Here is a 12,742-nt window from a genome sequence, read left to right as displayed (position 1 = left end):
TAAAAACCCATTCGGGTTTACCCACTAGAACCTAAAACCCATTTGGGTTTTCAAACTTGGGTTTCTTCTGGGCAGGTTTTTTTCGGGTTTGGACTGGGCTGGGTTTTTAAACCCACGACAACATCCCTATAGAAAGCATTTCTCAGCTAACATAAATAAGAGAATACTGGAATTTCTCAATGGAAAGATATTTCTCAGCTAACATAAATAAGAGAATACTGGAATTTCTCAATGGAATTTCTCATCGTTTATGTTACTCACCAACCATACGTTCTTTAGATATCGTGATACCAACCGGAGAGTTCCAAAAAAGAAAAAAACTAATATAGCTAAGAAGATTTACCAATAAAAAAATTCCATCACGAAAAATAAAAACAAATCATAATCAATCAATGGTAAGTAAGTGCCTATCTGTCATGAATTAGACTTTATGGATGTTGAATTGTTGATGAATTGAGAGATAAAAGTCAACTATCTCTTTAAACGGTTGTTATTAACACAGCAGTTTAAAGACTTCAGAACTCATTAGTCTACAAGAAATTAACAAAAGTCCTTCCATAACAAAAGAAAAAAAGAGAGCTATGCATGTAAGTTGATTTGTATTTTTACACACATATACATACTACTTAATTGGTGTAAATTTAGTTTTTATTAAAGATAGAAAGGATAATATGATCAAAATAATCAGACATTTGTAATAAACACAGTAATTAATAACAAATCTTTTTATAAATAATAGTATAAGAATATAAACAGATTCGGATTATTTATTTTTTATTTTTAAAGAAAGAAACAACGGTAAGATAAAATAAAAATTAGTCAAAGATGGGGAAAGACTGAAGAGAGGGCCGGAGAAGGAGGGGAAGGTAAGAGAACACGTGGCGAACGCAGAAGTGTGGTCCAAAGAAAAAGGAATAAGAGGGAGTCGACACGTAACCCGAATTAGAAAGCATTCCCATGTGACTGACCTCAAATTCACTTGCGTGGAACTTGTCTTTGTCACCACTTTCCTTCTTTCGTCATTATTCTTCTTTTTTTTTTTTTTTCGTCATTATTCTTTCTTTTTTTATTATTTCTTTTTTTCACACATTGTTAAGTAAATTACGAAATTAAATTACAGTCCTTTATTACACATTCACGTTAATGAAGTTTCGAATATATCCGGACACTACTATTGATTGATTATCTTGTGTGTCATCCTTAATTACCATTGTATTATGTAAGTATACTGAAACAGCAAAGTACCCCGGTTCTTTCACGTACGAAAGCAAGTTTTAGAAATACGTTCGAGTTTGAGATATATGTAAAACTGCGACTTTTATTTTGAGGATGAGACTTTAGAAGAGACAAAATGATGGCCTGAGACACACCACCATTTCTAATTTTGCATATGATATATAACTTTAATTTTATGTTAGTTGTATGATGTGTCTTCCTCCAATAGTGAGGATCGGAAAGCTAATGGGAGGGGACATATATATCACAAACTACAAAAGCCTTTGATCGTTTTCTTGTTTTGATTGGATGACGAATTATCACGTTTTAATTACCCAAATAAATTAAATTTTGCAAATATATACTACATATTTATGTGAGAGCTTCTTTTTTCACATCGATTTATAATCTAATCCATTTGGTCTAACTAACTAACATCAATATCTCTTACCTTTCAAGTCGTTTTCTGATCGTTTTACAATATATATATATATATATAGAGTTACGTGAAACAATCAGACACTTTGATTCCAACTTATTATCTTTCTTCCTTTTTGTTTTGTTTTTTAACTTGCAACGAACGAACGTACCAGTAGATAAGTTGAATTTTATACTCGTTGATATTTGAAGACCACGTGAACATCACGTGCATAGCCGTCACTCAATGTCGGAATACAATTTTTCCATGTAAAATTACCTTTATTCTTTATATACCTTCCCATGTTGCCTATACCATTACTCTCCTCTTTTACTCACCTAAAAAAAGCCACACTATTAACTTTTTTTCTTCTTTGAAATCAAGTGACCGTTTTCTACGATGAAAGTGTAGCTTACTATTTTTTTTTTCCATGACAGAGGCTACTTTAAACCCTCAGTCTGTCAGTCATGTCAATTCTGTATATAATTTTTTCTTTCCAACACATTTTTATCCTACTTTATCTCATCTAGGTTTGAGCACCTTTCAAATAAGAAGCAAGACATTTAGGCATATATGGTACTAGAAACCACCCGTCTACTAAGCGTTCTGCGTTTTCTTTATATAAACTTACTTAAGGCTATAACGAATAGTACATAAGAAAAGACGAAAAATATATGGTTATAACACAAGAAAAGTACATATATATGGTTATGACACAAAATTTAAATGGTTATAGACTTATAGTAGTATTAAAGAAAGATTGGCTAGAAGCAGCAAAGACATATATAAACGCCTTTCACGCCTTCGTTGACATAAATTTGGAATGCATATATATGTTTAAGTAAGAAAAAGAAAAAATACCGCACTTGCACAAAAATAGCTAAGAAAATGAGTTGAACACATGCTATGTCACATATAAGCAGTCGGCACAGTACACCACGATCACTATTATTTCAACTTATACATATTTCCGAATTTTGTTTTAAAATTTTAATTATCATTCGAAGTGTTAAAAGCAAATATTCAAAAGTGGATAATTATTATATCCGTGCAATATATCACCACACCATTCATGGCCTGAATGTAGTAAAACATTTTAGTTAATTTTAGGTTTTTGGTACGATCGAAGGCATGAAAGCAATCTTTATGTCTGTGCTTCTTATGGTCAATCTTAATTCCACCACACCAATATATGCTGCTTATGGCCAATCTTCACTTTCTCCCCCCGGAAAAACCTGGGACGAATTGAGAAAGGGCACGACTCAGGTCGTCCATAAAGAGATAGCCCCCTAGATCAAGTATCAATTTGGTTGTCATGTCTCGACTTGGAACCTTAACTTTCCTCCTTCAAGATATTACATAAGCAGATAAGCTCAAGGATAACAGTCATAAGATATATTTAATTTGCCAAAATTTAAAATTAACAAAATATGACCTTAGTCTCAGAAACCTTCAACGTCGGTCGATGGTACGTAAGTCGTCTTGTTTTCGTAAACCTGTACTTGATGAATTTTAATCTCGCGCGGTAACATGATTGTGGATTAGGTATCGTTCTCGTGTATGGCGGAAGAGATTTCGTTAACCTGATACAAAAGAAGTGTTTAAAATGTTTCGTATAACGTATACATACAAAATAAAACAGGCAATGTTCAAGTAATCGCATGATAGGATATTATAATACTGTTGAAGAAGACAAAATGTATAGAGGACAATGTTTAAATAAACAAAGAAAGAAAACTCCGGAAGATTCGTGCTTATAGACTCCTAGTCACTAGTGTAAAATAATAACTAATAGGAAAGATGGGAAAAGGAGGAGCACACTGCTTTTGAAAGGGAGAAATGAGTGGTCTCGAGCTCCGAAAACAAAGAAAAATAAATAACCTAACCTATAAAATTGACTACTTAACAGTAAAAACTAAAATAACTAAAGACAGAGACAGCTTCTGCATATACTAGTTTGAAAAAAATACAGTATTAGTTAAGCATATATACCCAATAGTTATCCACAGATGATCGGATCGCTTGTTTACTACTTACTCCAAAATTTAGTCGTCTTCGGGATCCACACCACGTCTCTTGTCCACAATTGTCACCCACCTTATTTAATTTTTGTTTTCTGCTTAATTACTTTATTTATCTATAATACCAAAACCGCAAGTTCTAATGGAATGCGATGATATAATTTTTGGTTACATGAAGCTCTTAAAATTTTGTAATTATAAACAACGTACACTTTTTCTTATTAAAAGTGTAAATTAAACTTTTGAACATCTAAACGTTTCCATCATATATATGCCTTGCCTTAATAAACAAAAAAGTACATATATTTCCTTTGGATAAATTATTTTCTAATTTGAATAAAGTGAAACAAAATGTTCCTTCATTTCTTACAATTTTTTTTGTACATGTGCTACGTACTAAAAAATAAGTAATATCTATAAGAAATATAACCGTATAAGTACTGCACATCTTATTTAACATCTGTATATCATACATGCATATGCATACCAGACACAATGATTCTTTTATTCAATTTACTGTCATTAGAGAAAAATAATAAATGGCAAAAGCGTAAATAGAGGGAAATACAACCCAAAGAATAAGGGTCACAGTCGTCCAGCTTATAAAAAGCATCTCAGAGGACTCTCTACCTCACCAAAGTCATATATCCTATTGCATCACTCTCCTTTAAACACAGTTAGAGAGAAACAGCAACACTTGTCTGAAAAAAACCAGAGATAGTGAGAGAGAGAGAAATGGATCATGGTAGGTTAATGGAGGATGATCAAATGGTGCTAGGCTCTCAAGTGTACCCCTACACAACCCGGACACAAACTTCACAGTGCATCATCGTCAACCAGATCGATGGGTCATCATCAGGCGGCGAAGGATCAAAACCCGTGAAGCGGCGGAGGAAGAGGAGGAGCAAAAGTTCATCAGCCACCAACGAAGGAGACGTGGCGGAGATCGGAGGGATGCTGAGGAAGAGGAAGTTGACCGATGAGCAAGTGAACATGCTCGAGTATAGCTTCGGAAACGAGCACAAGCTAGAGTCAGGGAGGAAGGAGAAGATAGCCGGAGAGTTGGGTCTTGACCCGAGACAGGTGGCTGTTTGGTTCCAAAACCGTCGTGCACGGTGGAAGAACAAGAAACTCGAGGAAGAGTACGCCAAACTCAAGAACCACCACGACGCCGTCGTCCTCAGCCAATGTCAGCTCGAGTCTCAGGTACAACTTTTTATTATCTTTTCATAACACAACCGACAAATTAATTAAGTGATATATTTTGGCGAATTTCATGTTAGATTAGTATAGTAAAGGTGAGTAATTTTCAGGTTTTCGATATTTTGAAATACGTATAAGTAGTAATTGATAACTAGTTTAGTTATGCGTTAATTATATTTCACAATATTTATTACACATGTGAAATGTAGTTAAATCAAATATTGTAACCAGTAATTTAATTAGACAATGCGATTGGGACCACTCCACTTAATTTCGTCATCTCATTCTTATCCACCATTCAGGAAAAAACTATTCCATCCGTACAATCTCAGTTGGGCTCATGATAGCCCATTAGCCACTCAGTCAGTGCCACGTTTGAACCCTTTTGCTGCATTTTTTGGGCTGACATGCCAGAAAAAATATCCTCGTTTTTGCTTTAACGTAAATACTATTTGAGGATGATATTTATTTTGTCAGGAAAATTATGTCTTAGATTTGGTTTGAGGTTGTACTAAATTACAGTTTTTGTAAATGGTTAACATTGGTACTAAAACTAGACATATATTGAATTTTGTTTGTAGGTATTAAAACTGACGGAACAATTAAGCGAAGCTCAAAATGAAATTCGAAAACTCTCGGAACGGCTTGAAGAAATGCCAACCAACAGTTCGAGTTCATCGCTTTCTGTCGAAGCCAACAACGATGCACAATTTGATTTCGAGCTAGCCCCGGAGACTAATTACAACAACATCCCATTTTATATGTTAGACAACAATTATTTACAAAGCATGGAGTATTGGGATGGTTTGTACGTATGATTCTATTATTATCAACTAAAAATATATTTGATATTTGTATCGATGCAAAGTTATGTTATATAACTAATGTAGAAATAGATATGTTTGTTTAAACTGTTGTAAATGTGTCTTTCTCAATGTTTTATTTCAATATAGTACTTTTTTTTTCATTATTTTTCTCTAGTTTCATTATATATACGTAAATCTTGATTAATATATATTGTCCTTATATATGCAGAGCCTATATATATATATATATATCCCATATATAAATATGATTTCATTACTTATATAGGTCTTTCATTTATTTTATTAAAAAGTCCTGAATAGATAAACTTCCCTTTTTCTCAACCAGGTAAATAAAGTTCTTGATAAAGAAATGGAGAATATAATAACCAAAAATTAATGAATTATGAACAGAATAAAATCCACCATACTCGTTTTAAATTATCCAAAATTTATTAATCTTTCCTTTATAAGATTTTTATTAGTCAACAATCTTACAGATTAAGAAAAATTAAATGTGTTTGAATTTAGATAACACCGTAGACACGTATATTATAAAGTCTTCTCTTCTTTTCTTTTTCCCTCCCGTTTCTACATAGAGTCCCCTTTTTGAAATATACTACTTTTCAGAAAAGCCCCTATAGTTTTATAGAGTTTACAGAAACACCCCAAACGTTTCGGGATATATAAATACCTCAGCGTCCTCCTCACACTATACAATTACTCTCTCCGCGTCGTCGTCTTCATCGCTCACTTCAGGAATGGGACCTTGCGGGTATCAACGAACGGAGGAACCAACGATGATTCATGAGGATAAGACGCTTCATCCGAATTACCCGTTTCTCATGTCCTCACATGGTTTTAAGTCGTTTGAATCGGACGACGACGACGAATACGACTCAAACCTTGAGTCCAACGATCAATTCGCTTTTGGTATAAGCACAGACTTGCTTGTAGATATCGAAGACGTATCTATTGGGGAAGTAATCGGCGAAGGTTCATCTTCAATCGTCTACAAAGGCTTGTGGGTTTCTCAATTCCCTAAGTTTCTGCTTTCTGGGTTCTTATTGCAAAATTGCGATTTTACTTTTAATTTTTTTCCTTTCTTGATTTTGGTATTTGTTTGGTATTTATCGTTTTAGGGTTTTGATATTTGTTACAATCCTTCAAACAATTCGAGCCGTAAACCTATTTCGAAGAAGACATATAAGTTTCAGGGTTTATTGGTGATTTAAAGTTTCAATTTTGGTTTTAAACCTTGAAATTTGGGAATCTTTCATGGTGATTTGAGTTAACCTGCGGCAGTGCTGTATGAACAAGGGTTTTTTTTTGTCACTCTTAGGTTTCTTTCAGAATTCGATTAAATCTATCTCAAAAGGTTGGAGGTAGTGTTTATGTAGTCTATGCTCTTGTCAAACCTTACAGAGACACCATGAATTTACAACCTCAACCTGTTACATCAGAGCGCTTAGTAAGAGAAGTTTTTGAATTAGCATATTTCTCTATTGGTGACTATAGGTTCAGGAGAATTTTCCCTGTCTCAGTGAAGATATTCCAGCCTAAGAGGACATCTGCTGTAAGCTTTGAGCTGAAGAAGAAGTTTGAAAGAGAGGTTTTACTGCTCTCCAGGGTTAGACATGAGAACATTGTGCAGGTAACATGGGAGAGAGCCTTCGATATTTGATTGTTTTCATATGTTAGCCTTATCTTGAAATGTATTATGTTAGCTGACATCTTTTGATCACAGTTTATTGGGGCCTGCATAGAACCGCAGTTGATGATAATTACTGAACTCATGGAAGGCAATACTCTTCAGAAGTTTATGTTGACTACTCGTCCAAAGCCTCTTGATTTAAAGCTGTCGATTAGCTTTGCCTTGGATATTGCTCGGGGAATGGAGTTCTTGAATGCAAATGGCATCATTCACCGTGATTTGAAGCCAAGTAAATTTGATTCGTTTTTTAGTCTATATGGGATATCATATGACCAAAAGAGGAATTAAAGATTTGTGAACTGAGGAAGATTGGTTTCTGTACAGGTAATTTGCTCTTAACTGGTGATCAGAAACATGTTAAGTTGGCTGATTTCGGACTTGCTAGAGAAGAGACTAAAGGTTTCATGACCTTTGATGCTGGTACCTACAGATGGATGGCTCCGGAGGTGGGTGTTTCCAGTTTCTTTATACATAATTAGGTTTTATATATTTTCTTGGTTTGACATGTTGTTTGTTTGTTTGTTTTTTCAGTTATTCAGCTATGAGCCGCTTCAAACTGGCGAAAAGAAACACTACGATCATAAGGTGGATGTATACAGCTTCGCCATTGTTTTCTGGGAGTTGCTTACTAACAAAACCCCATTCAAAGGAAAAAACAACATATTAGTTGCTTATGCTGCTAGCAAAGTAAGTATAAGCCACAATTTAAAGTCAAAGTTCACTTGAACATGAATTGATCAAGTCTTTTTGATTTCTTCAGAACCAAAGACCAAGTGTAGAGAATCTTCCAGAGGGAGTTGTTTCTATCCTGCAATCATGCTGGGCAGAGGATCCTGACGCTCGTCCTGAGTTTAAAGAGATTACAGTTTCACTAACAAACTTGCTCAGAAGCTTAAGCTCAGACACTGATGCTACTTCACCCAATAGCAACCCCAATGTAGCTACCGATGATTCAACAAGCAGTCTGGTTCAAGAACGTGTTGTCTGTGATTGCCAAGGATTAAAGATGACCAAGACGAAGAAGCTGAAGAAGAAGACGCATAAAGTGATGAGTAAGATCGTTCCTTTTCTCATGAACTTCAAAAACTGCATATGTCCAAGCGATGCAAGTAGAAACTACTGGTAAACAAAAGAAAAAGGTATAGCAATACGAACCTGATAGAGTAAAAGGAAAAGAGACTTTTGTTAGGTTTCATATTTAGTAGTTCTTGGTTTTTCATATTTTGAATCTTCGATAGAATTGTTGAAAAATAAAAAATTAATGTCTGAGATCGAAGAATATGAGGTATATATATAATAGCTGAATTTCTGATAATTTTTTTGTGTATTTTCACCGTAGTAAATACTATTGTGCTAATTCGAATACCGTGAAAATACACATAAATTTATGATCAGGTAGAAATTTAATTAATGCCGCTACAAAATTTTTAAAAAACAAGAAAAAGAAAAACAAAGGTATCGTCCGATTTTGGCGGGATGAGACCGTTTGAACTTTGAAGTGAAGAGATCAGTATTGGTCTCTTAAGGTGAAGTGATGTAAGAAACGACGACGGTGATGTCATCAAGCTTTCCTCCGTAATACCTGTAGCCAGCCTCCTGAGCCGCAGTTGCGAAAGGACTCTGCCGTTTTTTGTCGACAGCTCTTTGACGTGCCAAATCTGCAATCTTCTGAGCCGTGGCTTTCGGGTCTAAGCCGGCCCGCACCGAACTAACTACCACTCCTGTGATCTCTTCATTGTATAGATTATCATACATACCATCCGTTCCAGCCACAATCACATCTCCGGACTCAACATCAATCGTGAATACCTATTTCATATACCCACCAGTTTTAGAGTGTGTTCAATCCATATAACCCAAACCAAAGCGGAAAATATAAATGTGTCCTAAAAATGGTCTTATAAAGCTTAATGAGGATGAGTAGTAAAGCCTTGGAAACAGACCTGACCAGAGCTCGGGACATCGGCACTGTTTCCACTCTCTAACTGGTAAGTGAAGTTGAAGCCATGCTGCTGAACCGGAGACTGAAACACCGTGGTCCCCTCTCTAACCACTGTGAATCCACTATCTCCGAGATTAATCGCGTGTAATCCCTTACAAAACAAGAACAAACACATTTCAACAGAAAGTAGCAAGCAAGAAATATGGTTTCTGTTAATCCACAAGCAAAAAACTATGTGAGCTAACTACTCTCACCTTGTCAGTTAAAGCGATGATACAAGCCGTGGAAGAGCCTTTGGCTCTGGTTTGAGAATGTGCTTTCTCTAACACCATCAACGGGTCTATAGAAGAACCTTTATGTCGTTCTTGAATGGCTGATAGTGAATGAGACATAAGCTCACGCGAAAACAGTCCAGCATTAACACCAACCTCTGCCCAACCACCAACACCATCTGCAACTCCAATAGCTTGTTCGTCATCGCTTATAAAGTGAGCGTCTTCTCCACCAGTAGCTTCCTTTTCAGGATGCGGTAGATAACATGACCCCGACACTAGCCTTAGACTCCTACTCAAAACCAACACTTCTATCTATCAAAACTTTTTCCCTCGGGTAACAAAAAGTTAAACAAAGTGAGAAAGAAACTTACTTAAGAGCTGTAGTAGTTGGTGGTGAGTCTTGAGAACCACCGTTAAGAGAAGAAAGCTCATGAGCTGGTCCTACCGAGAAACAAGAAATAGAGGATGTATGAAGACTCTTTGACAATGCCCCAAAGAGTGCACGGTTCTTTTGGAGCGGATCAATGGCAGAATAGTGACAAACCAATCGGTTCTTCGCTAGTCCTTCTCTCTTCCCAAGTCTCATGCTAGCTACTGGGAAATTAAAAGAGAAGCTAGTAGCACCACTAGAACGTTTCTTAGTGAAATCTAAGCCATTTGAACAAGTTGTAGCCAAATCATCCAAACAGGCGTCCCCAAAGACTGGGAGAGAACCAGAAGCAGCCATGGCTTGACGAAACCGTCGAGAGCTGTCAGAAAACAATCTCCTTCCAAAGCTCTTACTCTTCCCACCAGCTACGATTCTTTGAAACCCAAATTGAGAAACAGGGTTTAATCTTGAGAGAGCAGTCGCTGCTGACATCTAATTCAACAACAACAAAAACGTGAATTTGATTGCGATGAGTATACTAATAAACCTTAAATCAGAAAAAGGAAATGTTTTTACCAGAAAAATTGAACAGAACCACACAAAAATCATAAGGCTATAAACGAACCCTTAAAACAGAATCCAAATTCAAATACTTACAGAGAAAAAGATAAAGACTTTTTACCGGAATATTCACTCTTCAGGGATTTTTTTTCGTCTACTCTTTCGCCGGAATTAGGTTAGAGAAGAGAAGGACGAAGGGAGACAAAACGAATATATATATAGAAATCTCCAGTTTCCGCTACCTACCTGCAGCTGCGAGCATCTCCGTAAAATCCATTAGCCGATGAGGGCAAAATAGGAAATTTCACTTGCGAAGTCTTGTTTTGTTCATGTTCGGTTTTTCGTATGTCGAAGAAAACCTTTGAGCTGGTCTTTTGTGATCATAGGCATAAAAAGATCAGTAGTAAAGGCCCAATAGTAATCCGCTGATGGACTTGAGTAGTCTTTAGCATAACGGGCTTATAAAATCTCTGGCCCCTTAACAAACATTTCACAATCCCACCCTACACTGATTACAAAACCAATTTTTATTTTTAATACACAAATAATAATCCTTTAAAATAGTGAGAACTCTAGTGATTTCTTTGTTAATCAATCTTCTCACTATTGTTTATTTTAAACAAGGGCTTACTTCTTAAGATCCGGAGGCTGACCTGACCGACTCATGGTAGCAGAATCCGAATTGAGAGGTTAAGGTTTTTCGTTCCCGGCTTGAAGAAGAAAGAGTTTGCACTGAAACCCTAAAGTTTTGATTTTTTTAGAAGTAAGTGTTAGCGTCTTTGGGGGTGTATTCAACTTGACATTTTAAGTGATTTGTGTGAAATTTACAAATTCTATGTTATTCAATCATGGATTTTAAAAGTCTATTAAAATTCACCGTTATTAAACTGTAGATTTAAAATCTACTTTAAAATCCATTAAAATCCCTTGTTATTGAACTGATGATTTAAAAATCTACTGTTATTCAAAACAGTTTTGTGGATTAGGATTTTAATAATTTTTAGGATTCTGGAGGATTTGTTTAGTTAAAAATATAGAAATCCAAATCTCATGTTTTAGGTGGGATTTGAAAATTTTTTACAGAAAATCATATGAACTTCCCTAAAATCTATCAAAATTTTAAATTTTCTAAATCCCATCAAATTCTCCAAAATCATGGTTTGAATACACCCCCTTCGTGTTTTTTACTACTCCTTTAAGCTCATTAAGTTGTAAAGCCCATTAAATTGTAAAGCCCATTAAGTTGTAAAGCCCATTAGGTTGTGAAGCCCGATTCGTATGTTTATTGTGTGTGTTTTTTTGGTCAGTAATATGATTATGAGTTTCCCATCACAAAGAACCAAAGTATTCTATAGGTGCTGATCGGATTTTTTCTTAATCAAGAAGTAAGCACTTGTTCATATAGGTGCTAATTGGTTAGACACTACCACAAATATAACCTCTAACCGATATAATCATATATTTTTGTTTTTACCACAACATGAAAGCAAAAAAAATTAAGATTGCACTCAAATTTCACCACCATTAATAAAGAGATCTAAATTCTGATGGAGTTTAATAAATAATTAGGACAGTTTGATGTATTGTAGCTCTATTATGGCCAATTGTTCTAGATGTTCCGTCTTTAACTAGCTGATATTCTTGAGCTTTGGCATTGGAAGGGAAGCAGGTTCACCAGTAAGTGCAACTAAAGCGGTAAATGCATCAACTAAAGCAGCTCAGCTCTTAACTAAAGCGGTAAGTTACAAAAAATACTTTTAATTTTTATAATTTTTTAATAATTATATTTTTAATTTTTATAAATTTTTTGTAATTATATTTTTATATTATTGATATTATTTTAAAAAATATATTTTGTTTTTTTGTTGTATTCTCAAATCACTTAACATTTATATATATCAAAATCTCATATTGATATTAATTTGACATATGTCAAAATCTTGTTAATGGCTAACTTTCAAAACCCAACATTATATAATAAGATAAAGTAAAAAATAATATGATGTGGGTGAATTATCTTGCTCTAATGTCTAATCTCCAAAAGAAAATAAGAGACAATGCCTTTTTTTGGGTTGGATTTGTCATGATAATTCCATCACTATATGTAATGGACCTACTCAGCGATTGAAACATCAAAATCCAAAATCTTTGGTCGATTCTTCAATCAAATCACTCTCTCTAGTCGATTGGTATATTTTCAAATTATCTTTGCCCAAAATC

At 34.9% G+C, this 12,742-nt stretch overlaps 3 protein-coding genes across 4 annotated transcripts; 2 read left to right on the top strand and 1 right to left on the bottom strand.

Moving 5' to 3' along the window:
- Positions 1–4,279: 4,279 nt before the first annotated feature.
- LOC104745480 (homeobox-leucine zipper protein ATHB-53) lies at positions 4,280–5,829 on the top strand. Its single transcript, XM_010466735.2, has 2 exons — positions 4,280–4,860; positions 5,439–5,829. Exons 1-2 carry the CDS (start codon positions 4,390–4,392, stop codon positions 5,673–5,675), a joined length of 708 nt encoding a protein of 235 aa, XP_010465037.1. The 5' UTR covers positions 4,280–4,389; the 3' UTR covers positions 5,676–5,829.
- Positions 5,830–6,362: 533 nt separating this feature from the next.
- Positions 6,363–8,689, top strand: LOC104745471 (serine/threonine/tyrosine-protein kinase HT1-like). Its single transcript, XM_010466724.2, has 6 exons — positions 6,363–6,684; positions 7,179–7,314; positions 7,408–7,603; positions 7,699–7,820; positions 7,906–8,061; positions 8,135–8,689. The coding sequence occupies exons 1-6, from the start codon at positions 6,422–6,424 to the stop codon at positions 8,498–8,500; spliced, it is 1,239 nt and encodes a 412-aa protein (XP_010465026.1). The 5' UTR covers positions 6,363–6,421; the 3' UTR covers positions 8,501–8,689.
- Positions 8,690–8,737: 48 nt separating this feature from the next.
- Positions 8,738–10,885, bottom strand: LOC104745455 (putative protein phosphatase 2C 80). Of its 2 annotated transcripts, none has more exons than XM_010466707.3 (5): positions 10,644–10,885; positions 9,963–10,453; positions 9,571–9,880; positions 9,318–9,467; positions 8,738–9,183 (listed from the first exon to the last, which is right to left on the bottom strand). In XM_010466707.3, the coding sequence occupies exons 2-5, from the start codon at positions 10,451–10,453 to the stop codon at positions 8,896–8,898; spliced, it is 1,239 nt and encodes a 412-aa protein (XP_010465009.1). In that variant the 5' UTR covers positions 10,644–10,885; the 3' UTR covers positions 8,738–8,895. The 2 variants fall into 2 exon arrangements, with proteins under 2 accessions (XP_010465009.1, XP_010465014.1); XM_010466712.3 differs by having other exon boundaries at positions 10,619–10,788.
- Between the last annotated feature and the right edge of the window lie 1,857 nt (positions 10,886–12,742).

Source organism: Camelina sativa, chromosome 2, assembly GCF_030686135.1.
Source record: "Camelina sativa cultivar CO46 ecotype springtype chromosome 2, ASM3068613v1".
Taxonomy (NCBI): domain Eukaryota; kingdom Viridiplantae; phylum Streptophyta; class Magnoliopsida; order Brassicales; family Brassicaceae; genus Camelina; species Camelina sativa.
Note: the sequence above shows the minus strand (reverse complement) of the source record. Positions and strands in the feature narration are given on the sequence as shown.